This window comes from Echiichthys vipera (genome assembly GCF_963691815.1).
Source record: "Echiichthys vipera genome assembly, chromosome: 10".
NCBI classification, from domain to species: Eukaryota; Metazoa; Chordata; class Actinopteri; order Perciformes; family Trachinidae; genus Echiichthys; species Echiichthys vipera.
Genome location: NC_139835.1, coordinates 21042739 through 21070477, shown reverse-complemented (window position 1 = coordinate 21070477; position 27739 = coordinate 21042739). Strand labels below are relative to the sequence as shown.

General features: G+C 38.9%; 1 protein-coding gene across 1 annotated transcript in view; it reads left to right on the top strand.

The window, feature by feature from the left end:
- nalf1b (NALCN channel auxiliary factor 1b) overlaps positions 1-25552 on the top strand; it is a gene marked incomplete at both ends in the record, with an annotated part of 76590 nt that extends 51038 nt beyond the window's left edge. The window contains 2 exon segments of the mRNA XM_083921024.1: positions 22485-22656; positions 25251-25552. Of these exon segments, the coding sequence (XP_083777150.1) occupies positions 22485-22656; positions 25251-25552 (474 nt within the window).
- Between the last annotated feature and the right edge of the window lie 2187 nt (positions 25553-27739).

Sequence of the window (27739 nt, the reverse complement as noted above, 5' to 3'; positions counted from 1 at the left end):
GTGTGCCAAGGGAGTTATAACCTGCTACTGTAGCTAACATTTCTAAACGGCCCAGCAGCAGCTTTGCACTGAGAAAATGAATGGGCAGATTTCACCTTTTTTGATCGTTTGGTGAAGATATGTGTTTGAGGCAACTGGTCTTTGTCATCTGTAAACACCATTGGGTTTTTTTTATTTTGACCATGCTGCATCCTCTTCTCATTCACATCATACCTGTCAATGGTTTTTAAAAGTTGCTATGTCGCAGTTGTTGAGGAGACATGGAGTCTGTGTTTTAAGTTGTTTAAACCTAATGGCACCTCAGGACACACCTCATTTGTTTCTTACTTGCTTCATACTTGTTTGGCTGGTGCTGTGTGTTACAACAACTAAGAATTGATTAATTTATTGACTACTACTATTTGAAGTGTGATACTGATACCATTACAGCCTTAATCAGGGACATTTTAGTTAGAATTTAATCACGTTTTGTCAAGTTTACACACTATCTTAAGCTACTTTTTTACTTTTAACATTTACTTTCAATTCAACTTTTCAATTCAATTTTATTTACAGTGCCAAATCATAACAAAAGTTATCTCAGGACACTCTTCAGAGTAGGTATAGACCACACTCTATGACTTATTTATGACTTACTTTGATCACATTCATCCAAAGAAGCTCTTGATGGAAGCCATCAATGCATTTGAAATGGAAGACAAACGCTAGCTAACCAAGGTAAATATACAGAGTCCACAATATTATCATCAGTCAGTAAAATACCTACTATGTGTAAAATAAAAAAGTAGAATATTAGTACCTCCAGGTACCCAATAACCCAACAAAAACATGGCCCGGGTCCATGGCCTGCTTACATTGCTTACATTACAACTAAATTCAGTTTCTGAAGATGTATATTGTTTGCATATAGAGTAACGGTAACCTACAATGACAAGGTGACATTTGCCATGTCACTTTCTTCATCATCATCATAATCATCTTGATCATCACGCACACACACACACACACACACACACACACACACACACACACACACACACACACACACACACACACACACACACACACACACACACACACACACACACTCTCACACACACACACACACACATACACACCCACACACACACACACACACACACACACACACACACACACACACACACACACACACACACTAGACCCACTAAACTACATTAAGCGCCTCAGCATTGATCAGAACCCCAGAGAGAGGACCTCTTAGCTCTTTTATTAATAATTGATACAGGCCAGGAGAGCACTGAGGCTCTCATCTTTACTTAGCATATTAAGGCAGGAACCTTTCCCTTCAAGGCTTAGAGACAGAAGCCACTTATGGGAGGTTTGTGGCTACCACAATCACATGCTGATGACATTTAGCTGAGTGGGGAGTCAGGGAACCTTATTTAGACGATGGAGACATTAAGACATGGCTGTAAACTGGCAGACCAAAGTCATAATATCAAAACTGATAAGTGGAGTGAATCCCCAAAAGACATGCTTTTTTGCTCTATTAGCATAGAAGTTGTCATCGTTGCATCTTTTGAAAGAGGAAGTCCCAAGCTCAAGTAAAGAGAGAAATAACTCCATACCACACCTGTTGTGTATTATTTTTTTTTTAAGTTTTCACACCCTTACCACACACTTACTATTGAAAAATGGACTTCTCTGTGTTGTTCTGTCAGAAAGATAAAGCTAAACATTGATTGGAAGAGTATAAAGATACATTTAATGATTTTTGAGTTTATAAGTTGCACATTTATTTTTCATCGGTGAATATCACACTGTCCCGAGGAACGACTTGACTCTGGAGTTAAGTCAGAAGAAAAAAGTGAAGCCTGCTGGTGTTTATACTCCAGACTGCTGCTCAGCAGGCCTGCAGGTCAGAGCTGCCAGGCAGAGAGACAGCGGTGGTGGTGGTGAAGAGCCAGTCATGTACAGATGACACAATCCGTTTTGATGCCACAAAGCTGGCACTGGCAAGGAGACGCGAGAGAGCAGGCGATGCACATCCTGGCATTTCTGTATTATATAACTGCGGAACATGTAAGGCCATGGTGCACCTGAGGCATTAGATGCAATTTGGTAGCCCAATGAGCAGTGAAAGTATCATGTCATGTGTCATGTGAAAGCATGGAAAGATTTATTTTAGCCTAATTTAGCATTATATCCTATAGTATCACAGCCCTGCATGCTAACCCCTGGATCTCAGTTATTTAAGTCACAGACCCACACATTTTGCTAAAATAAAATAACAAATATACAATTGAACCAAAGCAGGCCTTAACCAAGCGTAACCAATATGTACAAGATCATTTACATTTAGTTTTACCAGTAAATTCTCATGTATTATATAATTGTAGGAGTGACAAGGTCAGCGCATAGATGTCAAACATTAAAGCTACATTCAATACATTCTATGCTATGTGAGTTGGCTGGCTGAAATAAGAACAATTTACACACAGTTGTTCAAACTAATCACCAGATTATAGATAAATGTTATAGAGCTGACCATTGGACTTTATTTCATTTTTGCATACCACAGGTTTGATTACTGATGCTTCAAATCTCCTGTCCGCAGGGCACCAAAATTCAAAATGACACATTTTGTTTTAATATTTTATATTTTAACCCTCAGCGGGCTTTACGATCTATGAACAGTACATATGAGTATAAGCCGGATGATGCTGAATATGAGTTTCAGGAGATTGATAAAAATAGTAGCCTGGCAATTTCAACTTTGTGATTAAGTCAATTCAAATGATGTCACTATGGTTGACATCTCCCTGCATTTTCTACAAGTTAATTGTGTCTTCCTTAGCATTATTTCCCTGGTTGATGGAAGGCAGCAGACAAAGGTTGTCCTCAGACCATAGCTACTGCCCACATAAAACAGACACATCACTAAGAAAGCAAATAGCCCACAACAGTGCAGCAGTCACTGTACTCCCCCTTATGACAACACAGATCCTTACACATCCTCTCTTGACACTGACATTGTTTGGTGGGTGTGTATGAGCATGTTTAGGGCTGGGACAATATACGATTTCATGGTGGACTGAGACAAAGAAAAACACTCACAGTAAGTTGCTTTTGGTGAATTTACATAATCAGGATAATCGTGAATATTGTGGATATCCTCATGAGTGACTTGACTGTGATTTGCCTGCAGTTTATAGTTTTATTATCTAACCATGCTGAATTCAAAAGTAAATCATGTGGATTTTGAATCCATCTTCTCATTTAATGTAGCCTTTTAAAGGTTCTCTGTGTAACTTTCAGAAAATGAATTGTTATTATGTTGTTAGAATGCTGTTAAATGAGTTACAATCATATTTACAATATTGTTAGCTCAATGTTTGCTTATTCCTCCCTCTGCCAGTGCCACAAAGCAACTGGTAAATCCCGCGCAGCCAAGCCACAGCAAGCTTAGGTTGCTAACATTATCAAGCAAGCTAACCATAGCCAGCTATCTGTAACTTAGCTGGACTGTCCTGAGTCTGACTCCCCGCTAGATCATCAAACTAGCTGCTGCCATTTTACGACAGCCGTCAACCTTAGGTGTGCAGTCTGCCAGTCATTCTTTGACATAAGCAGACTCCATTTAGCTATCACTGTTGGCTGTAGGCGAGCTGAAGTCAGAAAGGCAACAGAGCACGACAATGTCAAATCTATTAGAGTTTCCTGGAAAATCTGCCCTAAAACCTTTACATAGAAGTCAGTCCACCGCCCATTCGCCCATTGGCAATAAGATAAACAATTAATACATACTATTTCTTAATATATGAAATGTTACTTACACAGGACCTTTAAAAGAAGAATTATAAAGTGAAAGTGTTTGTTGCATTAACAATTAACATTGCTGTGCACTGTATTGATCAATCACCAACGTCTACAGTATAACATTTCCACTTGGCTTCTCTAAATTCCCCTCTCTCTCGGACATATCAATTTTTTATGACATGCTATTCTGTGATTATTTATAAAGGAGGATGATCTGTGGTGCTATAAAAATATTCTTCACAAAATATAAGTATAAGTTATTACAGTATGTTTTAGTGCCATTTTAAGAGTTTTAAGTATATTCCGATCATTATCGGGATTATATTGGTAATCACGTTGATCTTGGCCAGAATAATCCGTAAGCGTGTTTAGTCTGTTTGTCCATGTATGTGCAAGCACATATTTGTATGTACACCCTTTTGTGCATAGTATGTGGGGGAGGAAGAGGAGGTGTCAAGCACACAGCGGTATCCAGGAAAAGATTGTTCTGTTCTTGTAGATGTGTGTGGGAGGACACTGTGGAGTGGGGTCATCTGGGACCGTGAATTCTCAGGGAATTAAAGAATTACTTACTCTGTTTTCAATTTAAATGCAAATGTTGGGAATGTGGGCTCCGGCAAAGTGCAGAGACACTAGGAGTGGAGACGAAAGTGGGATATGTATATATGTGTGTACAGGGATGTTTAGAGGCCTGAGCATATTACCCATGATTGGTTGTTGTCAGTAAAGATCTCCAGGGGCAAGACCTGGTGAGATCATTACAGCTGCCAGAGAATAAGCCGAAGAAGGTCAACACTTTCTTCATGCCAAGGAAAGCTGTGCAGCTCTGTTACATTTCAAAAGCTGTTAATTACTGTCCAAGTATATTGTCATGGTACCTCTGTCAGCTAAAAGTCCGGCCTTTGCAGCCAAGTCCAGTGGAGGATCCAGCATACTGTATGCCCACTCTTTGTAAAAATCTGCCCTGCTTTCATAAATTCTCAGGACTAACGCTTACAGACTCATTTACATGATGATATATAACAGACTCTGTGACTCTGCAGAAATACATTCTAAATTTACAATTGCATAAAGCACATTGTCACGGCTCAGCAAGCTGTGTCTCCATACTCAGATACTACTCTGCCGCGCATAAATCATATCTATGCCCCCTTTATTAGTGTAACTGTACTGGGTAGCAAATTAAATAGAGCGAATGAGCAAAAAGCACATGAAAGAGGTGGCAAATGGTGAGAAAATGTGAACTGAAATTGAGGAAAAGGGCAGGGTAATTGTCAAGGTCAGACAAAAAAGATACGCATTGGAATAAGAGAGATTTAGAATTGTACAGGTGCCAAATTTACAGCCAATCACCAACAGATGCTTAATCTTACGGGGAACAGGAACAATTTTGGAACTGCACAGTGAATGATCATAGCACCATAGGTTAACACACCACTGTGGCTAAACTTTTTACTGATTATCTACAGAGAATATTAAAGGTCTTAATAACTAAGCAAACCCTTACAGCCTTTACATGCATGATGCATCAAATCTCAATTATTTCTTAATGGCCATTGGACATGTTAATTCATTCCAAAATTGATTTATACTGTATATAAATAATTATATTATAATGTTTTGCATTATTCTTACAAATTCATCTTTACATGTTTTGTTTCTTTGAAAACGTTGGGTTTGGGTGAGTTTAAATTAAAGTTTTTTTTATTTGAACAATTTTGCCAGTATGGTTGAACATGTTCACATGTAAGAATTGTAAGCAAGAAAAGAAGGCAGGCACATCCTGTATTGTTTCTCATCAATGAGTTCGTGATAATTTACAAAAAACCTATGCACAATTGTCTTTGCGTATCACACCTGCATCTGAAAACAGTCGCCAATAAATGCAGTATTTACTCCTTTTGAGTGACATTTGTTGAAAACTAGTATATTGTACTCATATACCCATATAGAGATGAACAGGCTTAGGGTTGAGAGCTGCAGACACAGTGAGCCAGAAAGCACTGAGAGACGGACTAATGCATTGTTGTTGGGTTTTTTTTTCATGGGATTTGTCAATAATAATAGAAATACAGAATATTGCAGCGAATTCTGAAAGAGATATGGTCACATGACCTGACTTGTGATCCTACTACAGCTCGTCACTAACACCTATTCTTGGAAGATTTATCTGAAAGGGCCCTGAGCTCTAATGTCCAGCTGAGCAGACCAACTGTGGGGAGATATAGGCTATCAATTATTGAAGCGAGATATGAGTTATCTATTATTGCTGTGCGCGGAAAAGAATGTTGCACTTTCATCACAGCAGACAGTTGGTGAGAATGTTCCTCATTAAGCAAGCCCTTTATGAGTGGGTGACAGTGATTAGTGCTGAAGAGGACACATATACTTGATGAGGCTGAAGTGTAGTACTGTATTACCCTTTGTTACATGGAGCTTGTGTTTGCAAGTGGAGCAGAGTGCACCAAGAGTTCCTGTGTTCTCTCCTCCTCACAATGGAGGCAGCAGAGTGGAAAATCTCTGGGATTATGAAGAGCCTGACCCAGGGAAAAGGACACACACACACACACACACACACACACACACACACACACACACACACACACACACACATACACACACACACACACACACTGCACTCAACCCATTTATGTAAAACTGCTATGCTGGTGCACCTGCGCTGTACACACAACATGATGGTCATGTGTTTGCAGGTATTGCAGTGTTACTATTATGGGAAACTGCTGCTGCCCCAAAGCTCCTCTCCACCATCCTGCTCTCCTCTCATCCTCTCATATATCAACTCCCCTAAGCAGTGGTGAGCTGGGCTCCCAGGCTCGCTCTTTCCCAGCCAATGATGCGTTTAGATGGTCCATTTTTGTCATTAAAGCCCAATGGAATTACAGCCATGTTCTTGTCTAAGATAAATACTGGATGTGACAAAGGATTCCTTGCCCATTATCTTTTAATTATTTTTCTCTGATTGCGAGTGTAAAATATGTATTCTGTTACATGAGTCTAAATCGATGATATGAGATGACAGCTAAGGTGGTTTGATGGGGCCCTTGAGTTGTAATAAGCCAGCAGGTAATGGGATGCAGCACAGCCTCTTGTAACGGGATATATATCTTAGATTAATGGACCTGCCATTGCTTGGTCTAAACATATGGTCCACATTGACCTGAGAAACATATTAAGTTTTTGTGCATACAGCACTATATGTTAACTCACGCTATACAAGAGAGATAGAGAAAGAGAGTCAGAGAGAGAAATACTTTATTTGATCATGATATCGTGTTACTGTATAATTCTCTGGTTTATCAGTGAAGTGTATGAACTAAACGGCAGGTTGGAGTCTCTACTAACATGACAGCGTGTCAGCGTGACTCATAAACAGGTCCAGCACAGGACACATGAACCCCCATTGGCACGTGTACATCTCCTGTATGAATCACACTGCATTTTACAGAACATAAGACGCACCGTACAGCTCTGGAATGTATAGTTCAAATGTAATTTTCAGCAGTTTGGCAAAAAACTCATTCAGATGTTTGGAATTTGATAATGAGCGGAAACTGTTAATCAACACTTCAAAGGGCCAGTGTGTAGAATTTAGGGGGATCTACTGGCAAAAAGGGAATAAAATATGTTTTCTGCATTCTGTGTATAATCACCTGAAAAATTAAGAATCGTTTTGTTTTTGTTTCCTTAGAATGTGTACATACGAATTGAACAGAAAATAATTGAAAACCGATCACTGGCTCTAGATATGCATATTTTTGCGCACACTCGGCACACAGGGGAAGTTTCAGTTGGTTGCAATCTGAAACCTCACAGCTATATCCCATTAAATCCTACACACTGTCTAGTTTTGCTGTTTTGGGAAAATCCCATCTTGCCCTACTTCTACCTGGCTATGTACCCTTTTTTATCACCAACTGTACTTTATTGTTCAATGGAAAATACATTGTTTACTGTTGTCGTAGTTGACCAGATGTTTTGCAAAGCCTCGGCCCCTTAAGTTGCTGTTCAGTTATGGCTGCACTTTACAATGATAGCAAAATTATAACGTCCTTGATTTGCAAACAAAAGTAAACAAAAAGAAAGTTTTTGCCACCAGAGATGATAGCTGCAGTATTACTGCCATACTTTTAGACTCTTCAATTTTTCTAGCTGACTTGTTAAAAAATCAGAGCCATAGAAAAGGGTTTTAATATGCTTTGATTGCAGTGCTGACTAATCGATGTCTAATGATGCAAAAAAGACAAAAGACTAAAGCAACAAAACATATGCAACAATTTTTTTTTACATGACAGAAGACTTTAAGGACTAACTGAGGAGTTGAGGGGGAAAACAATCCCAAATACAATATAGAGTGTGAGATACTATCGTTACTTTGAGATTGGTTCATCAAGCATGTTTGAGATTCAAAGCTTGACAGGCCTACTGTGCCTTGTTACAGTTTCTCAGTTATGATTGCTTTTTGGGAGGAGGGCTTTAGCAAATGGCCTGTTACTTTTAATGATTCTGAAATGCTAGCTTTTCATCCATAGCTGTTTGTGCTTCTGGTGTTTTCACATTAGAGCTGTTCTGCACTGACAAGTGTATAGTGGTCATGGATACACAGGTGCATGTCTTATACGGCCTTGACTGCTTAACTCGATCATCATGATAATATTCTCCAAGCTATCATTATAATTCAGTGTAAATGTGATGCTTTTCCCTGCAGTAGGCCTACCAGCAGTGTGGGGGCTGCTCTGTTCTGCTCTTCTCTGCTTGCACAAACTCTTATTCTCTCCATTATATAGAGCTGCATCTTATTCTGGCTGCAGCAATCAGATTAATAAGTAAACAAGCTTGTAATTGTCCTCAATGAAATATTCAAGTGATATGGCTGTTTACTAAAAGGACACTCATCATGAAATTTCAAGCATTAACCACCCATGATGTTATGACATATCATTACAAGTACATCACAAGTATCTCTGTCTGACCCTCTCTCTCTTACCTCAATTCCCCCTTTGCATATGATTGCATTCTTGTGTATCTTGTACAAGATTATGACTTAATACTGATCAAATATACATACATACCAAGTTGGCTTTGCAAAAAATAGTGTCATCTCCAGTTCTGCTGAAACATCCATCTACATATGTGCCTGTGCATGCATTAGATCTCTATCCCTCTTATAATCCTTTCATCTTGCAGTGTATGTGTTTATGAGCCCATGTATGCTTGTGTGCCTCTGTGATCTTGCTTCCTGTCTAAGCGCAGCATTGCAGAGCACAAGCTGAATACTAACCCAATCATTAAGACATAAATGAGAACATCAGAATCTATCTGCAGTCTCACACACAGCAGTCCCGAGAGAGGGAGGCAGAGGGAGGGAGAGAGGTGGGGGGAGGGCTGACCAATTTATCTTCAGTCTTTCCTTCCTTCTCTTTTCTAATGTTTGCATCTCCCCATTTCTCTCTGCTCTCCCATTTCCTTTCTTTCTCTGACAGATAGAAGCACATGGGTGGAATGTGGCCTGGTTGAACATATCAGACTTTCGGCTTGTAGTTTTTAGTCTAATTGGGGGCAACAAAGCAGCTATGTCTCAGGCTTGGCCCAGACGATGTGAACCCATCGGATTCTACCATTCCTTTCTAATTTTATCCTGCATTTAAAACACAGGCCAAATCCTGGCCCACTTTTCCATCCGTATGTGAGAATAAAAAAACAAAAACATCAGAGAGAACATGAAAAGATGGAAAGCTGATTGAGAAAGAGAGTTGGGTAAAAATGACAGTAAAAAAAAGCTACCTGTGTGCTAGTGTGCTGTTGCAAAAATCAGAGTCAAAAATGTAATCCCTATGTGCAAATATGTGGGTTAATGGATGTGTGCTTTGAATGAAGAGGAATGAATGTTAAAGAGATCAGTGATCTTTTAGCAGATGCCACGCTGTAACCAGAGAAACCAGTAAAGATGGGAGTAAGAGGGAAGGTAGGAAAAGTGACAGGTGGAGACATGTTGAGGGATTTACGGAATTGTGACCCAGGTTAATGATTCATTAGGTAAAAACTGACCTCTCTGGCTCTGGCTCTACCATTGGTAATGGTATAATGATGAGTTCTACATAGTGTCTGTGCATGTGTGTGCACTTTACAATGATAGCGAAATTATAACGTCCTTGATTTGCAAACAAAAGTAAACAAAAAGAAAGGTTTTGCCACCATAGTGATGAGTTCTACATAGTGTCTGTGCATGTGTGTGTGTGTGTGTGTGGGGGGGGGGGGGGGGGGGGGGGTGCTGCACTTACTGTATCTGTGTGCACGTGTGCATATGCATAAACACAGATAAACATAAGACAGATAAAATTAAATAACTTGGGACATTGCCCTTGAGTTTGCTCCTTCTTTGTGGGATAATGCTATTAGAAATTCATCTTCTCAGAAGCATTGCTGGCAAAGCATGTTTTGTTTGACCTGAGCTGTTCCAAAAATATCCTAAATAAACACATACAGTACTTGTCCTGTCAATGATGATGCGCTTAAGAGCTGCTGTTCCCTGTCCCTGTTTTGCAATCAACAACATCAGGATATAGTGAACTCTCGATAGTGAAATGGCAGCTTCTCACTTTACCTTTGATCAGAAAACGATTCACCTAAACTGTCATAAACACCTCTTCATGCCCTCTGTTGTTGAAGTCAACACCAGCAGACAAAACTTGCAAAGCATGTCAAGTGTGTATATCAATACAGGGTTGGCAGGGCACATATGTCAACCTATGTGTGGATAGAAGTCCAACTATTTGTGTATGCAAAAAATGCGAAATATGTATTTTTTTCTAGTTCATGAAACCACGCAACTGCCTCCTTCTGTCCTGCCTTTATTTTGAATTAGCAGCATAAATAAGCCAAAACAGGCTCTGCATTGTTATACACAACCAGTAGGCACAACCCTGTGCACCATAAAAGCATATAATCTGATATGAGGTGTGGAATAGATAGGTATCAGATGATATGGAGGTCACAGTATTTAACTCAACAGGACCTCCTGGGTTTGTCCCAGTGGTTTGTCATGTAAGTAGCTACAAAGATGCTGAATAATTCAAGAGACTGTTCCATAGTTTTCCGTTAGAGACCATAAGAATGTGTGACACCTTTTTAGTTACTGTGCACAAACCCACTGGGATGGCATTATCAATGGGGAGATACGTTTGTGTTGGGTGGTTAGATGTCAGCTTGAATGATGTAATAAATCAACTTGTTTACATTTTTGTTGAGGAATGAATGTCAGGCTAATCAAATATAATCATTAAATGATTTGTTGACAATTTATTTTGAACACTGTGAAATCATGCAATTTGGGTAATTGGTTCTTTTAACACTTCAGTATTTAATTTAATCGTATATCATTTGATTAATTTAATATGTTAACATTACTGTATATTAAATGTACCATTCAGTTTGCTAGCTATTTGATTCAGTCAATGTTTCATTTATTAATTTTTTTGACCTTCAGCCAAGTCTGAGAACACATGGGTAGTGCAATGTTTTCATTTTACTAGAATGAAAATTAGTTTATAAAGAGAGTAGAACTTTAGATGTCGTTGTCAGATGTGTGTGTGTGTGTGTGTGTGTGTGGGTGTGTGGGTGTGTGTGTGTGTGTGTGTGGGTGTGTGTGTGGCTCACTACGTGGCTGGACCTGCCCAGACAAAACCTCCATTATCTGTACCTCTTCAACTCTGGTAGCAGCTCATCTGATAATTAAGCAGGTGGTGGAGCTGATGTTCTGCTGTGTTCTAAGATATTGTGCATGTGTGTGTACATGAGTATACTACTTGTATATGCAGAAAGGACTCACGTGTTTCAGTCTGAATGTACAAAGCACCTTATTTGTTTTTATGTAAATCTAAATTTACTTGCCTAATTATTTTTGTTATTTATTATTAAATGGATGTCTGTCAGGATCATATTATTCTATTTTCTCAGCTTAAAAGTGATTTGGGACACTGAGCAAGAGGGTGACTTTTCAAGGTCACATTATTAATGGTGAGCTTGAAATAAAGACAATGACGATAAAGACACAGTTTCTTGAATAGAAGAATAAAAAACAATGCAGTAATTGGACCGTCCTACTTACACTTGAATGCAGCATAGCAGTTCTGGCTCCAAAAGGATGAAATAAAAACAATGTTTGAACTTTGTTAGCAGCAGTGAACATAATCATTACAGTATCTCCATATGGCAGAATGTTTTTAAAATGGGAAAATTTTACTTTTCAAACATATGATGTAATCTTAAAAAAATCTGTCTGGATTAGCTCATGCATGAGATGTTGCATCATGCTTTAGCAGCAGTGTGTAGTAGGATTTGCTGACTTAAGCAGAAACCACTCGAACACGAATAGGAAATCGACCCACAGTTACTGCATGACTTTGAAATCATTGCGTTGTATCTTGACAGAAGGACAACATGTTTTGTTAAAATGGGTTGATGGTCATAGTCTTAAACTGTACACAAAATGATGATGAATGATTGATTACTATACACTGACACCCTTTAGGATTCTTCCCTCCTTTCTCTTTGACTTTATCTTTTGATGCCTGTTCCAGATAAACATTGATGGAATGATGCAAATAGCAAAACATCACAGGGGAGTTACTAAAGCAAAGTTGTAAAGTTGTATCTACGTGGATTCACACATGTGGTTGTTATGTCTGCACTGTGCCCATTTGAAACAAACTTTAAAACAAAGAGGAATATGATTTAACAATTTAGGACATGGGCTCAATTTTGAGTGATCACCACAGGGCCGGACAGGGCTGGCCTGTCAGTGGCACCTGTGGGAGGAAAGCCATCTGATTAACAAGCTATGACAACTGTACGGTTTTTATACTGTAATAACCTGTTAAGACACCTCCGTCCCTCCTCGTCTATATGCAACTCTTTCTCTCTGTTCTGCTTTACCTGTAAAAGAGACAGAAAGAAAGCAAGCTAGAGAAATAACACCAGGGAGAGGGAGAGAGAGAGAGAGAGAGAGAGAGAGAGAGAGAGAGAGAGAGAGAGAGAGAGAGAGAGAGAGAGAGAGAGAGAGAGAGAGAGAGAGAGAGAGAGAGAGAGAGCGAGCACACAGTGTGTGTCTGAAGGTGAGCGTGTATATCTGTTATGTCTCTGCTGGCAACCTTGCGCCAGCCCCCCCTTCCAGGCCATTTTTCATCCAACTGCTGCAGTACACACTGCAGAGGGAGACAAGGGGGGAGTGAGGTGGATTGTATGGGGGGGGGGTATGTAGCAGCAGGGGAGATAGCAGTTCAGCAAAGAGAAAGGGATTTTCCTGTGATAGTGCGGTTATGGTGAACAGTTGTCTGATGCTTGGATAACAGCTTTGCATTGCTGAGGATGCAAGAATAGGACCCCACAGAGGCAGAGAGAGTTGATTACTGAGCTGCAGGTAGCCTATACACACATGCATACAAGCATGGCCCATAGAGCTAACAGCAGGCTGCATGATTGCAGTGGGTGTTGATTCATCACTCTAACTAACAGTAGGCCCATCTTGCTGATAATTATCTTTGTCAAATTAATTACCAGTGTAAGTGTCAGCATGACAGTGCCGATGAATTACATCCAGATAACCTCGATTAATCAACAAAATTAATTTTAGGGCAAATGGTTTGTGCATATGGATGTGCTCTTTGAAGAAAATGTCCTCCTCCTCCTTCTTCACCCATCTCCATCCTCACATCCATAATTACTTGTCGTACCTTTCTGCGACACTTTCTCTGTTTTTAGGTTTAGACTACCGGGACAGGGTGCTGTCAAGACAATAATCTTTTCTCCTTGGCTGGGCCCCAGAAAAACCAATGAGTTCCCCCATTGACTGTTGCTCTTTCCAAATAAGTGACAGTGATTCCGCTGGTAACAGAACTGCTAAGGGTGCATGGCCTTTATTTCAAGCAGTCCTTTATTTTGAAATTCACTATGTATTGATAATTTGGAAATGTTTTAGTAGCTTTCTTCTTTAATGATCTGTTCTCATATGCCCTGTTAAATACTTCTTGTATCCTTTTTAAAATGCCCTGTAGCATTGCAGTGGGTCCCCTCATTTATTAACAAGGCTTTTATTGTGAAACATTTGCAGGAACTTGTTGTGCATAATTCAAAAGAGCGAGAGACAGAGAGAGAATAAATTAATAGAGTAAGCATCGCTAAGCTTCATTTGTTATGTCAACCTGCTGGTAGTGCTAGAGGAAAAGTCTGGATCATCAAAACCATTAATCAGGATTTATTCTCTGGGAACAATGAATATATGTTAAAAATCCGTCTATCTAGGGCCATGCCGAAAAGTGAATTTATAGTTGTGAATAAGGCCCAAACTGCTCAGGTGTAATCCACTGACTGTGTTTATTGGCTCCTGAATCAGAACTCCACAGCAAGCACACACACACAGCAGACAGAAAGGAAGGGACAATGATACCATACAAGTTTTGTCTTAATAGGGATGAAGTTACCCAGGACCACTAAGTGGTATAATGGGCACAAGGGTGTGATGGGGTGTACTGTAAAGTATGGGGGTGGATTTTTTTTTTTCTCTATATCTTTCTGTGTGTATCTGAATCACATATTAATTTTTTGGTAAACACACGTTCAGCTATATGTGTGTTACTTTATTGTGCGTTGAGGACTTTTTTTTGCTTAGCACTCGGGAAAGCGTTTTCTATTTTATTTTTTTTATATATAAGAAATCTGTTGGGCTAGTAAGCTCATTTCTATTTTTGTTGTAAGTTATAAAGAAGGATAAGGGGTGGAAGTTTATAAGTTTAACTTCTTCTCACTCCTTTTCGAATATTTTATTTCATGATGAATGCGATTACTGTTGTAGATATGTATGTGCATTTATGTGTATGTACACATATGTGTGTATTATTTTTTTGAGAAATATTCGAAATAAATGCAACCAACAACAAACAAACAATAGAATAACAGTGAAATTTGTTTTACAAAATAGCACTTGTTTTACACAGTCTATGTTTCTAAATGTGTGTGTGCGATAGTATAGCTTGTGATAGCTCAATCAACTGGTCCAGATAGACATCCTAACAGAGGATCACACCTGCTCTACCTGACACTCTTGTAGGCACTGAATTTCTCCTGCACGGATGATGCTTTCATTATTGATTCATGCACTGCCGTAGCTTTCATTCATTCATTTTTCATGTATCCGTGTACCGCTGCTATTTTGCGATTCAGCTCTCAAAATGCTTGTTTTTATTCTTCCCTTTTCACAAGAATCAAAATGAAACATGCCATGTCAAATGTCTCGGCATAACTATATGGAGAACTTGGTTATTCTGCCTTTAATAAGCTCACTCAATATAACACTGTATGTCCTCGGTGTGCGGTAATTACATCAGTGTGGATTTTGTTTGCCAAATGAGCAGCCCATATTAAAAGATATGAGGTGTTTTTTAGCTGTTTGTGATGGTGTGTGATGGTGTGTGTGTGTGTGTGTGTGTGTGTGTGTGTGTGTGTGTGTGTGTGTGTGTGTGTGTGTGTGTGTGTGTGTGTGTGTGTGTGTGTGTGTGTGTGTGTGGGCATCCACCACAAACAGCAGGTGGGTCATAATGAGAAACCAGGCGTCATGTATCCACACAGTCATTCAAATATAATATGAATGTAATTAAATAGGTGCCTCTCAGGGAGTTGCATGAGTGTCTTCTGCACCACTTCTCTTTCAATCAATGTACTGTGCTGTGGCTTCAGTCTGCGACAGCCTCGCTCATCCTTTGTTTTACTATTACATTCTCATTGGCTCCTCTAACCACCTTGGCGAAGATCATTAGCTAAATTACATTTTCTTTATATAACCACTGTTGACACAGTTTGTGCTTTTCAGACCTGTGCTGGCGCCCCTGGCTAGTATACAAACATGCATGTTTTCAATGTACATAAAAGGAATTGCACATAAGTACATCACAGCCAATCAAATGTTATCTGCTTGAGTTAGCAGGGTTGTTCTGCAATGATATTGAACTGATTATACATGCATTTTCCGTTCAGAGACCCGGGGTTTGTTTTTTCTTCGTGTTTGAGTTCATGCTTGATTACATTCATTGACTCACTGGTGTGTTTAGCCATGCACACTCGTTTGTTTGCATATGTGAATGTGGATGTTGTTTTACAGATTATATTTGGTGTAACCTTTGCGATTTGACCCTTCAGCCCCCATCTTGTAGTGGAACTCCCATGGGGCACTGCTGCTACTGCTGCTGTAGAAATTAAAGTGATAGTTTACATGCTGGGTCCTACTAAAGAACAACCTCTATTTGACCCTTATATCTTGTACTGCCTTAGTGTCACTGCTTGAATGGACTGCTCATTTCATCCAACACTGTAGAAAGCCTGCAGAATGATAATCTGTACTTCTGTGGATTGGGGGAAAGAAATTGCATTTACGTCAGTGGACACTATACAGTGTATAGGGTCTATTAATTCATTCATTATTAAAAAGATAAATCTTGAAATGTATCTTTTCATTTAGAATTTGACAAAACAAGGCAAACAAATGCCAAAGCATTCTGTAGTTTAACCATTTCTACTGTAGTTCTTGCACACACTTGCAAGGAATATGATGCAGTTGTGTTTTCTGCTGTGCTTGTTGATTGTAAGGTACTTTTTGCAGCATGGGACAATAATAGAGCAGATATAATCAGTTTAAAAATCTGAAAACCTAAAGAAAAGCTGGCTAAAATTGTTGAGTATAGACATTTTCTCATCATTTCCTTCCATGGTTTTACTCCCATGCCCCAGGCTGACACAGGTTAAAAGTATGCTAATTCATCCTATTGTGCTGTACACTTGTCCTGGTCCATTATTTCAGCCGGGGATAGTTTCAGTTTAAGCAGAAAAGAGGATAAAAGAAAAGTGGATAGCCTAAAAGCAGTGGGGCAGTGAATGGCTGTATTAGTTGTAATTGACAATGTAGCTCATGAGACTCTTGTGTTTAGGTGCGTCTGTGCCTCTCTGTAGCACTACTGTTCTGTACTGCATATGAGAGAGGAAGGGGTTGCAGTAATCTGGTGTGATGCTACCAGCTCCCTCAGTCTCTGTCAGCAGTTCAGCCACAACCACAAGTTCAGATAAAACATTAAAGACAAGGCAGGGCCTCCGGGGCCACTTAAAACCAATACCACAGGGTAGGGTAAGGCCTTCCATCAATTACAACCTTATTAGCCTAATCGTTATGAAATAATCCAATCTACTGTGGAGACAGCTGAGTCTCAACTCTGCAGATATCCAGCAGGCAAGCAGAGTTGGTTGTAACAAAATATTGTGTTGATATATTTTGCAATGCAATAATGGTATGCATTGTCTAAATAAATTTAAGTGTCTTATCTCAAAAATTCAAAACTTTCAAGAGAGTTTTTAGTCTTTTTGGCAAAAAGCAATGAATACATTTCGTGACTGACATTTGCTGTTAAAGCAGGTGCCAACCCTCTGTGTGATTGCACTGAGCAGACTCTTATGCTGATATCTCTCTTCATACAGTCTGTGATCTCTATACTCATCAATCACAAATATCCACTGAAGTTGAAGACAAGAGCATGTTTGTGTCTGTTCATCTCCACTGTCTTCTTTCCATGGACTAAGTAACAGTTTAACATTTGTTATTCATCTCCATGAGGATATTATTTTACACTGCATATATCCATTTACATGTATTACATTTATATACCTACAGTACATTTTATCGAGGCTTTTACCCAAGCAATGTACATTTTGCACCACAGATATAAGTGATTGTAAATACTTTGTGAATAAAAAACAGTAATTCCTTAAAAAAGAAAAGCTAAAAGCAACAGAGCATTGAGAATTACAAGACTATGCTGTACTGATGTGTGTAAATAGCCTAAATTTAAAGGTGTGTGTGTGTGGGGGTGTAATCCAGACAGAATTAGTGTTGTGATCCATTGTAGTACATTATAGGTTGTTGTCATTGTTTGGAAATACATTGAGTAGGTTTTCCATGTGTGCTGCTATTTGTGAATTTACGATAAAAGCATCAAAAACAAATCAAACCATGAGAAAAATGACACAATGACAGGAGTTCAGGAAGCAAAAGTGAAAAGGAGTTGTAAAAGCAAGTGAAAGGTGACAAAAATAAGGATAATAAAAATTTGAGAGCCACCTGCCTGACCTCTAACTCACTAAGTCAGTGATTGAGGAGGAAGCAGTATTTTACTCTCTCCCCTAGAGGGTTGACAGAACACACCAGATTGGAAAAAGTTATATAAAGGAGGAAAAGAGTCCATCTTACCACTATCTCTATCATGCCACTTCTCTCCTTATCTCCCTCACTCGTCTCTTTCTCCCTCTCTGAGATTTGACAGCAGGAAGATAAATTACTAGCCGTGGCTCTACAGTAGAATGATGGTTGAGGGAGCAGAGATCTTGTAGGAGGCAGTGAGTCTCACTAACGACAACTGAGTGTAAAAGGATGCAACTGTTTGGCAAAGGGCCAAAAAGAAACTGCATCTGTTGCACTTTAGACAGATGTTCTGTTGACTGGCAGGCTCACAGGGCATGTTTGCCCTTTTATTCTAGTGGCAAGGGTAGGTGTCCTCTAGATCCAACCTACTTTAGTTCTACGTCCTTGTAAATGAGCTTTATTAAACACAGACAACGTTAGCATGAACAAAATATTGTCTGTATATCCGTTTTTGAAAATTTTGAAAATTATTTTTTCCACCATTACAGACAACAGGCTGTAAACTGGCTCTAAACTGCAGTAAAACCTCAACTGAGACACATATTTGCTGTATACATGTCCTGAATAATACAGGCATATGCCACATCTTAATTGGACAACGCTACATTCATAAAAATAACATTATTTTGAAGTTTACTGTTTACATTACCTTTATCGGATACACAATTCTGTCTTATTCAGAATATGGTGGAATATTAGTGTACTTGTGAACATACTCAGCAACCAATTTTTGACTGAAATTGCTTTGGGGATAACGATGACTTGGACAAATGAGAACATTCACAGGCCTACTCAGTGTCTTGAATTCCAATGTATGGGAATGTGAAACGGATAAGCAAAAGGTGACCACTTGTGTGAGACCTTTTTTTGATAGGATCAAGATCAAGGATCAAGGTGCTGTTTAAAGATAATCTCTTCAGTTGTGATGTCATTGAGTATTCAGCTTTTCAATTCATGTCCCATCTAGGTGCAACCAAACGGACCTTGATTTAACATTGTTTTCTGAGATCCTGCTGAGTACTGAAAATGTCTGATAAATACCGAAACAGACTCTACTTGACACTCATTGCCAGTGACATTGTTATTGCAACGTGATATGTTGCTGAATTTCACCCTGTTTTGTCTCTATCTCCCCATGCTGACAGCTACAGGATGAGGAGCTGTCCAAACACAGAGTAGGACATGAGGTGGAAAATGTGTTGCACAAGCAAAATGCAAAAGACAACTGAGTGCTCTCACACATACTTTATTTACACGTACGCTGACGCACAGAAAGTTGATCATTTAGAAATATGTATCCATGCTGTACGTATACCTACAAGATTTGACTTTTACACAGTGATAGATTAGAGAGAAGGACAGTGTGTGTGTGTGTGTGTGTGTGTGTGTGTGTGTGTGTGTGTGTGTGTGTGTGTGTGTGTGTGTGTGTGTGTGTGTGTGTGTGTGTGTGTGTGTGTGTGTGTGTGTGTGTGTGTGTGTGTGTGTGTGTGTGTGTGTGTGTGTTCTTTACATGGCTTTCTAATTATTAAGGCACAGCAATTTACTGTGTGCAGAATGTCAGTGTGCATGTGTTCAGTCATGCATATAGTATTTGCCTCTCACTGTAAATAAGCATGACATATGATTCAAAGCAACAGGTACTATGTTATGCTGAAGCAATATTTACATAATTATATTATGGTGTGATAAATGTCATGTGCTACAAAATGACATCCCAGTATGGTCATTAAAGGCACAAAGGATATTTATTATGCAACAGGTTTTGTCACAATAAAGACCATTGTTACCAGCCATGGCAACAATGCTGGTATTGTTTTCACCTAGTGAGTCTGTGTGTGTCTGCGTGTCATCATGGCAAAATGTGGTTCTGGCAACATCTACTGTAGGGGGAACTTACACAGAGGCATTGAGTATTTAGTATTCAGGTGTGTATATGTGAACAGATTTTGTCACCGTGATACTGTCAACCGTACAGTCACAACACTTTACAGTTGTGTAATTAGATAAAATTGAAGTCCAAGTGCGTTTGATCCAAGTAAGTTCCCAATATGACGAATCACATATGGCCATTTCTTTTTCTTATTTATCTTTATATTCACAAACATATAGTAATAATAGTCGAACCTGTGATGGCATTACAGAATTGCCAAAAATGTTTTAATAATAGGATGATTAGTCATGTTAGATTAAATCCCCATATTATTATCCTCATTAGCTTTGTTATCCCAAAACATAGCAAACAATGTCTGATATTCACCCTGTATTGTGTTCATTCCTTTTTTACCATCAATATTTTTTCTTGTCCTGTCTTGGGTTTTTCATCTTGGCTAGATTGCAGCCATCTACAGCTACAGATTGATTAATAGTTCAGTTAGGAAAGAAAGCTTTTGTACTCATACTATACCCACGCAGTTTTTTGTATTTCTGTATTTTATCCAGAAGAATAAATAAATATATCAACATACACATTACATCTTAATCTCTTCCTCTTTTTCTAGCACACACACACACACACACACACACACACACACACACACACACACACACACACACACACACACACACACACACGCAAACACACACACACACACACACACACACACACACACACACACACACAATAGCAACAAGTAGCCTACGTACTGTATGTATCGGTATGGTTTGGTGCACTGATTTAAGGCGCCATAGCAGGTGCTAGCTTGCCTCACAGTCCCTGGAGTGTTTCACAGGAAATGCCAGCAAATTGCTGCAGGTGATAATACCGTATAAGGCAACTAGCTTATTGAGCGAGAAAAGAAAAACAAGGTGCTAAGTAAATAATTTGTCCCCACTTGTGCAATTGAAGAGTTGAGAAAATGGGTGAGAAAACATTACCAAATTACCGCACATAAACATAACATAATACAGCCCTGTTCTGTTCTGACCATATACGGCATATTTCAGCAAATCTCACATACATAATTTACAATGCAATTTGTCTTAACACAACACCAGTGTTTGTGTTATGAGGTGTGAGTGATATGATGATGATTCTAAATCCAAGACAGTTTTCCTGCTGCATTTACAAGCATTAGCCCCCTGATGTAAACAAACCTTACAACATCAGACAGATACCATTAATAACTTAGATCGTTGTCTACTGTTGATATTAGAGCATTTCATTTGAGAGATACATTGTCCAGTTTGTTGTTTCGATTTTTGAAGTCCTGCTTACTAGCTTTTCTAAATCTCCCAACCACATCACAGTTTGCCCAGTTGTCATGGAGACAACTTTTGTTGTCTTGTAATGGATCATTATATTGCGGGCCTATTTTACATGACTGATGTAAACAAATCCTAAATAGCTTCAGGAAACAGTACTGTAAATATGATCCAGCTATTGGCGATGTTAGTCCCCGCCTTAAGAGAGTGATAACAGGTTTTAATCTGTCGTTATGATTTTTGGTGTTGGGGCCAGGCAACCCATTAGGGAATTGTGTACAGGGTGACAACATTCTCCAACCTGGGTCCCTAATCCACACCCACTTCAGCACCACCAACCCACCATTAGCTCTAAAACGAACACAGGCAATTTCAAAAAGCTCTTAGCCATTAGATTTAAAGTGACAGAGATGGAGTCTCTAACAAACATTTTCAAATCCAGTGTTATAGACTCACCCTGGCCATGCTCTGTGTTGCATACTCAATATGATTATAAAGCACAAAAGGACAAGTCAGTTATTTCAAACTTTATTTTTTTTCTTTCAAAAATTATTCTGATTCTGTTATATTCCTAATTTTACCTTAAAATAAGACAAGGAGCAAAAAAATTAGCTCCAATGAATGAATGAATAACTGCAAGAAATGTGTGTTTCCTGCACATCCGATGCCTTTTTCACAATAACCGCAACAATGTAAATACATGACTTCCAAGTAAAACATTCCACTTGATCCTTTTAAGGGTCAATTGTGTATAAACAGTATTAACTTCAAACTATTGAAGTAGTATCTTGTAAATGCATGTGGGAATGACCAAATGTTTTGCATAACAGAAATACAAATGAATTAATGAATTAATGAATGAATGAGTAGTGAAGTGCATGTGTGCATGTCAAAGGCCACCTTCTGAAAGCTGTGAAATGCAGCCACAGTACACAGTGATACCACGTTGTTCTGAAGAGAAGGTTGGGTAATACTGTTTATTGACTGACAAAGTGATGACTGCACAGCAACTGCCACATTCATGAAACAGTGAATATCAGGACCGCCAGGATATCTTCTCAGTCCTGTGTGAATCAATGGCTGGAGAGGTCATGGATGATGCAAATACATGTGAGAGTGTGCATGTGCGTATCCAACCCTCACTAACTCATCAATATCCTCTCTCTGCACCCCCTCCATCTGTCTTTCTCTCTCCCCTGCCCTCACTTCTCTGTCTCCCACCTAGATGGTTTATAAGCCCTGGCTGTGTTCTCAGTACTTCCAGACCACCCAGATGCACTGCACTAAGCGAATCCCCTGTGGTCAGTACTGCTTGGAGGTACAGCAGCGGTGCCCCTTCGTCCTGCCCGACAATGATGATCTCATTCATGGAGGCAGCCCCAGTTTTATATGCACAGGTACACAAAAATCATCTCACAGTTTTTGAATTTTTCTGTTTGTTTTGTTTTTAGCTTCTGTGTTATTTTTTTTTTTGTATTCTTATTTTAAAGATAAGCATCAGTTCAGTACATGCAACTGCCCAGTGTAACTTTAGTACTCAACAGCTTGGGGCGAAGAGCTTTATTGACTATTTGAGGGATAAAAGAGCATTACTTCCCCAAATCCTGGGATTCATAGCCATGAGTAACAAGCCTCTCTAACCCAATGTACTGTGCACCGCGCACACATACTGTAGTGAGCACAGAGTGAGCGAGGAGTCTTGCTCAATGATACTTCAATAGGACACACAACCTATGATGGTCACAGAGTGAACACTTGTGACTTTACAGTTACAGGGTGTTCTGTTTAATCACCAGACTAACAGGGTCATGCACCATAACAACACAATAATGCCAATTCCTCACAGCACCAAGAGACATTTGTACTTTGTAGCACTGTGACAATAAGTCTGTATGATCTTCCTGTACTGAACAGCATATAGCACCACACTGTGGGTCAGTGTTAGTGCTTACATGCCCTGGGTAGAAATCCGAATCCTAGATACATAGTTAATCTTGTCAGGACCAGATTTTTGTCTCCATGAACATGGGAAGTGAGAGAGTGGGGGCACACAATTACTATGAGCAGAATTTTGTCCCCACAGAAGCAAAGTACACTTAGACCACATGTTGGTGCTGCTCTCTGGTGGTCATTTTAAGTATCAGCTTACACTCGTGCAGTATGGCAGAAAACATTAATAATAGTGTTTGTTTTCTTATTTGTGCATGTTTTTCCAATCATCATTTGTATTGATTTATGTATTTATGAAGAAAACTAAACAAGGCGTCTTTGTCTCTCTTTGAAAATGAAGGAGAAGGCTGGCAATTTTCTCTATTTTCTACCCGTTCATCCCATTGAAAATGATCCTTATAAACATATCGCATACATTGTACATACTTACATTTTTAACATACATAACGATAATTTGCTAAATCAGTTTGGCACAGTTGATCGAATAGTATATTTGTCTGGTAGATTAATACACGTTCACTGCTCCAGTGAGTATTTACGGCAACAGGACTGTGTACTTGGGATGGAGTCAAAATAAACAAGCAACATTTAAATAATTGTTGGACAATTATGGAGAAATATGGCACATCCATATAAACTATATAAGGCTTTGATTGCAGTTAATATGACTTAGTTAGTTGTATCACTTAATTGGTTTGGTCTTTTCATCGGCTTTACTGACAATAAAAAGAAAAGTCACGGAACTTTTTTAACAAGATGAAAAGGTGGTACCATGTTGCAATCAGTTGTAAATGTACATGCTGCTCTGTAAACACAAGCTGATGTAGTGGGAAAGAAAAAGCAAGTACTTGGGTGAATAGGTAAATTAGTGACATGATAGCAGCAATTGCATCACTTCCGGTAGAGTATTTCACCTTTGCATGTATGTGTGTATTTTGTCAATAACTCTGCAGACGTGGTAGCTCTAAATGCAGGTTCATCAGTAACATGCAGTAATTACATGGTTCCTCTTTTCACAAACAGTTAAGCTGTTGACAGTCAAACTTTGCTGAGTGGGCACAAGCTCCTTCAAAGTTCACACCCCACATTTGCATGCATACAGTCTACGATGAACGGTCTTTGCTAGTAGAGAGTGTCAGTTTGTGATTTCATTCTTTGTGTGTCCATGCAGTACATTTTGATGAATAATACTTTTGTTGCTAAATTGAATTCATCTTTAGTATGTATTTTGTTTTTTAATGTTTCTTTAAAAAAAATCACCAAATACTGCATACTTTTGGACAAAATTTGTAAAGTATTCATACATCAAAAATAAGATTTGTCACAGAAACAAAATAATACTGCATAAGGGCTGTATCTATCAATTATTGTCAAATGCTGATTAATCAATTCATTGTTTGGTTTATAAAATGTCAGATTATACGGAAAGCCCAATAGGACATATTCCAGCTTATCATGTCCAAACAGCAATCCAAACAGTAAAGCCATTGATACTGTAATACAGAAATTCCTCAAATAGGGATATTTGAGAAATTCTAACCAGTGATGTTTTTGTATTTCTGCTTGAAAAAGTAATGTATTATCAAAACTATTGTTTTCTACTAATTTTCTGTCAATTGACTACCAAGTTTTCAGGGTACAATAAAAAGTTAAAACCGATAGTGTCGAGGAAAGATTTTGAGTTGGAAAATTAAGTAACAATGTTTTTGTGCTATTTTCCCCCCCATTTGCTTGCATTGTTTTACATTCTCTCTTGGCCGTGGTGCTTTCAAACTATATTTTTAATAATGATCAAGTTCATAATAATAAAATCTCACAGAGATCTTTTGTCATTATTGTCTTTTATTTCTTTTGGTTCTCAAAGCAGTGCTTGAGGGGGAAGCTGGACAAACAACAATGCTCTTTTTGTGACAGAAAGCAAGGACAGGATTTATAAATTTAAAAAAAAATGCTACATGCGGAATTTTTGAGACAACTTGTGTGTTAACGGTTTATATCTCCATCACCTCCACCATCCCCCTTACCTCAAAACAACTACTAGGGCTGCTGGAGGACTATCCATCAGGTGCTGACCCCAGGGCAGAGTGCTGTGATGTGCGGTGGGACTTGAAAGTGAACAACCGTTCCCAGGGGACCCTGAAAAGAACTCACCCGCCATGCCAGTACCGTACCTCCCTCAGCTCCTCGGCAGCCTGCAGACTGTGTAACAGCCGGCTCAAACTCTGCCTGCTGGTTCTCGTCCTCCTACACACTGTTGCCAGCCTCACTGCATCCCACAATGCAACAGGACTGGGCCTCCCCACCATCACGCCTCTGGAGGAGAGCCCTGCCAATGAGGAGTGATGGAGCTGCCAGGAGGAGGTGAGGTTGTCGGGGTGGGGAATTCCTTCACCATGACAACCGATGTGGAAAAATACAGCCACAGTTGTGCAAACGCCTGGAGATGTGTGCCTGTGGACATTCTGCAACACTTTCTGGCAAATGGAAAATGTGGGAGGATTTGAGACGAAAGACACACAAATCAATCAAGACAAATAAATAAGTAAACAAATAGACATATTAAGGGACTCGAGCAGTTCCTTACCTAGAAAGGGGACAATGCCACAGCCTTTGTTGAGTGGGAAGGTCGGCTTCCCCATGGCTGAGTTTCTCTCACTACGCTTTTTTACACTGTGTTCCAATTATTGGTTTCTGTTGCACTGGCTGACTATGGAATAACACAATCATATTCTCTTTCTAATGTTCATCTTTTGTGTTTTTTTTTCTGGTTATCTCATACAGGAAGAAAATGTGTTCTCTAAATAAGACAGATAATGTGTAAAAAATAATTAGCTGCAAGTATGTGTGTGTGATGGTTTGTGTTTCCAGATTAAATGACTGTGTATGTGTGCAAGTATGCATGTCTTTACGTGTGTGTGTGTGTGTGTGTGTGTGTGTGTGTGTGTGTGTGTGTGTGTGTGTGAGTGAGTGAGTGTGTGTTGCTGGCACATACCCTAAAAGTCTACTTAACAGGCTGGCGCAGCGATGATGTTTTTATGGAGGCCTCCCCCAGATGTCACTTAGCTCTGCCATGCTGTTTTTTTGGCCACAATCCCATTAAAACTTCACTGGGTTTTGAATGTGGTTCTGATGTCCATAATAAGCACTGCATTTAACACAGGTTGATGGACACTTTGTTTTGTGAGATAATATTCGCCTATTAACACTGTTTTAAAGGATCCAAACATTTCTGTAATTAGCATCAGTAAATTGCTAACACCTGCCAAACTGTGAAACACTTCAGGAACAAACAGGGTGTATTCCTCCAATATCGGTTTCTCAATTTTTATTTACAACTTGGGACCTCTTTTCATAGTTTTGACTGTGATTCCTCTCACGGCACTGAGGTCTTACATGGAGAAAGACATGAGCAGTTTAGACAAACCCAAAACCCACCAGACAAAAAGATTTTGGAGACAAATTGAATACTGAGTGTATGCACATAGTTTTTGTGTGCAATTAAACATCATTATGATTTTTTCCGGTACACTCACTTTCAGTGTTTACACCAAATACAATGATTTATATATTCTGGCTAAATAATAACTTGTTAATAATAATTATTTAATAAATGTCATCTGACTGCTTTTCTTGCACCATTGGACTTCACTTCAGTGATATTGGCGCTTTGCCTGGTCTCAACAGTTACTTTGTCTAATAAAATGTTATCATAATAAATCAAACTTACAGCAAAACTATAAGAGTATGACCCAAGCTGTATTAAACCAGAATGATCATCTCAGCTGCAGGCTAAGACGATGATGAGCCAAATGAACAAAATCGGAACCAAAATACTTATAAAATAACAAACTGACAATGAATTTTAACTTTAAAAAAGTTTAAAATATATATTTATATATTTTTATACTAGTACTGATACTAGTTGAAGAGGTATTTTACCTGGAATAAAGGTTAGCTATTAAAGGCTGGGAAATAACATGAAGATTTTTGCAAAAGATCTTCTGTCCTTCAGTTTTTAAAGAGTTAGCCACTTGTTAGCAACTTTGTTAATTACTGTACAGAAAAAGCACAGATAGGATCATTTTATCTCATAGAACAAAACATGAAACTGTGTTAAGCTGGTCTTAACCAAAGATGTTATTTCAGGCGTTTTACCAAAACCTCATTCAGTTTGTGGTCACTTCTCAGCAATATTGCTCAGTAAAGTTAACGGACATCATGGTGATAGCACTGGATCAATTAATACTTTTCACTGTTGCTCCAGCTGAAGAACTGTTGTTATTTTAGAGGGTATTTCAAAGGTACTATCCAGTCAAACAATCCGCAACAAAAACTATGGTTATTGAAGGCCATTCGTCTCCTCTGCCTCAAAAGCCTTGTTTTTTTCTTTCTCCCCTGTTCGTCACATTTAATTAATAATTAAATATGACCAGCAGTTCAAGTGTAAATCATTTTATTCTATCATCACTCAAACCAAAACTCAATTTACAGTTTGCCCTCGAAAAATATATTTAGTCTATTCAGGGGTGA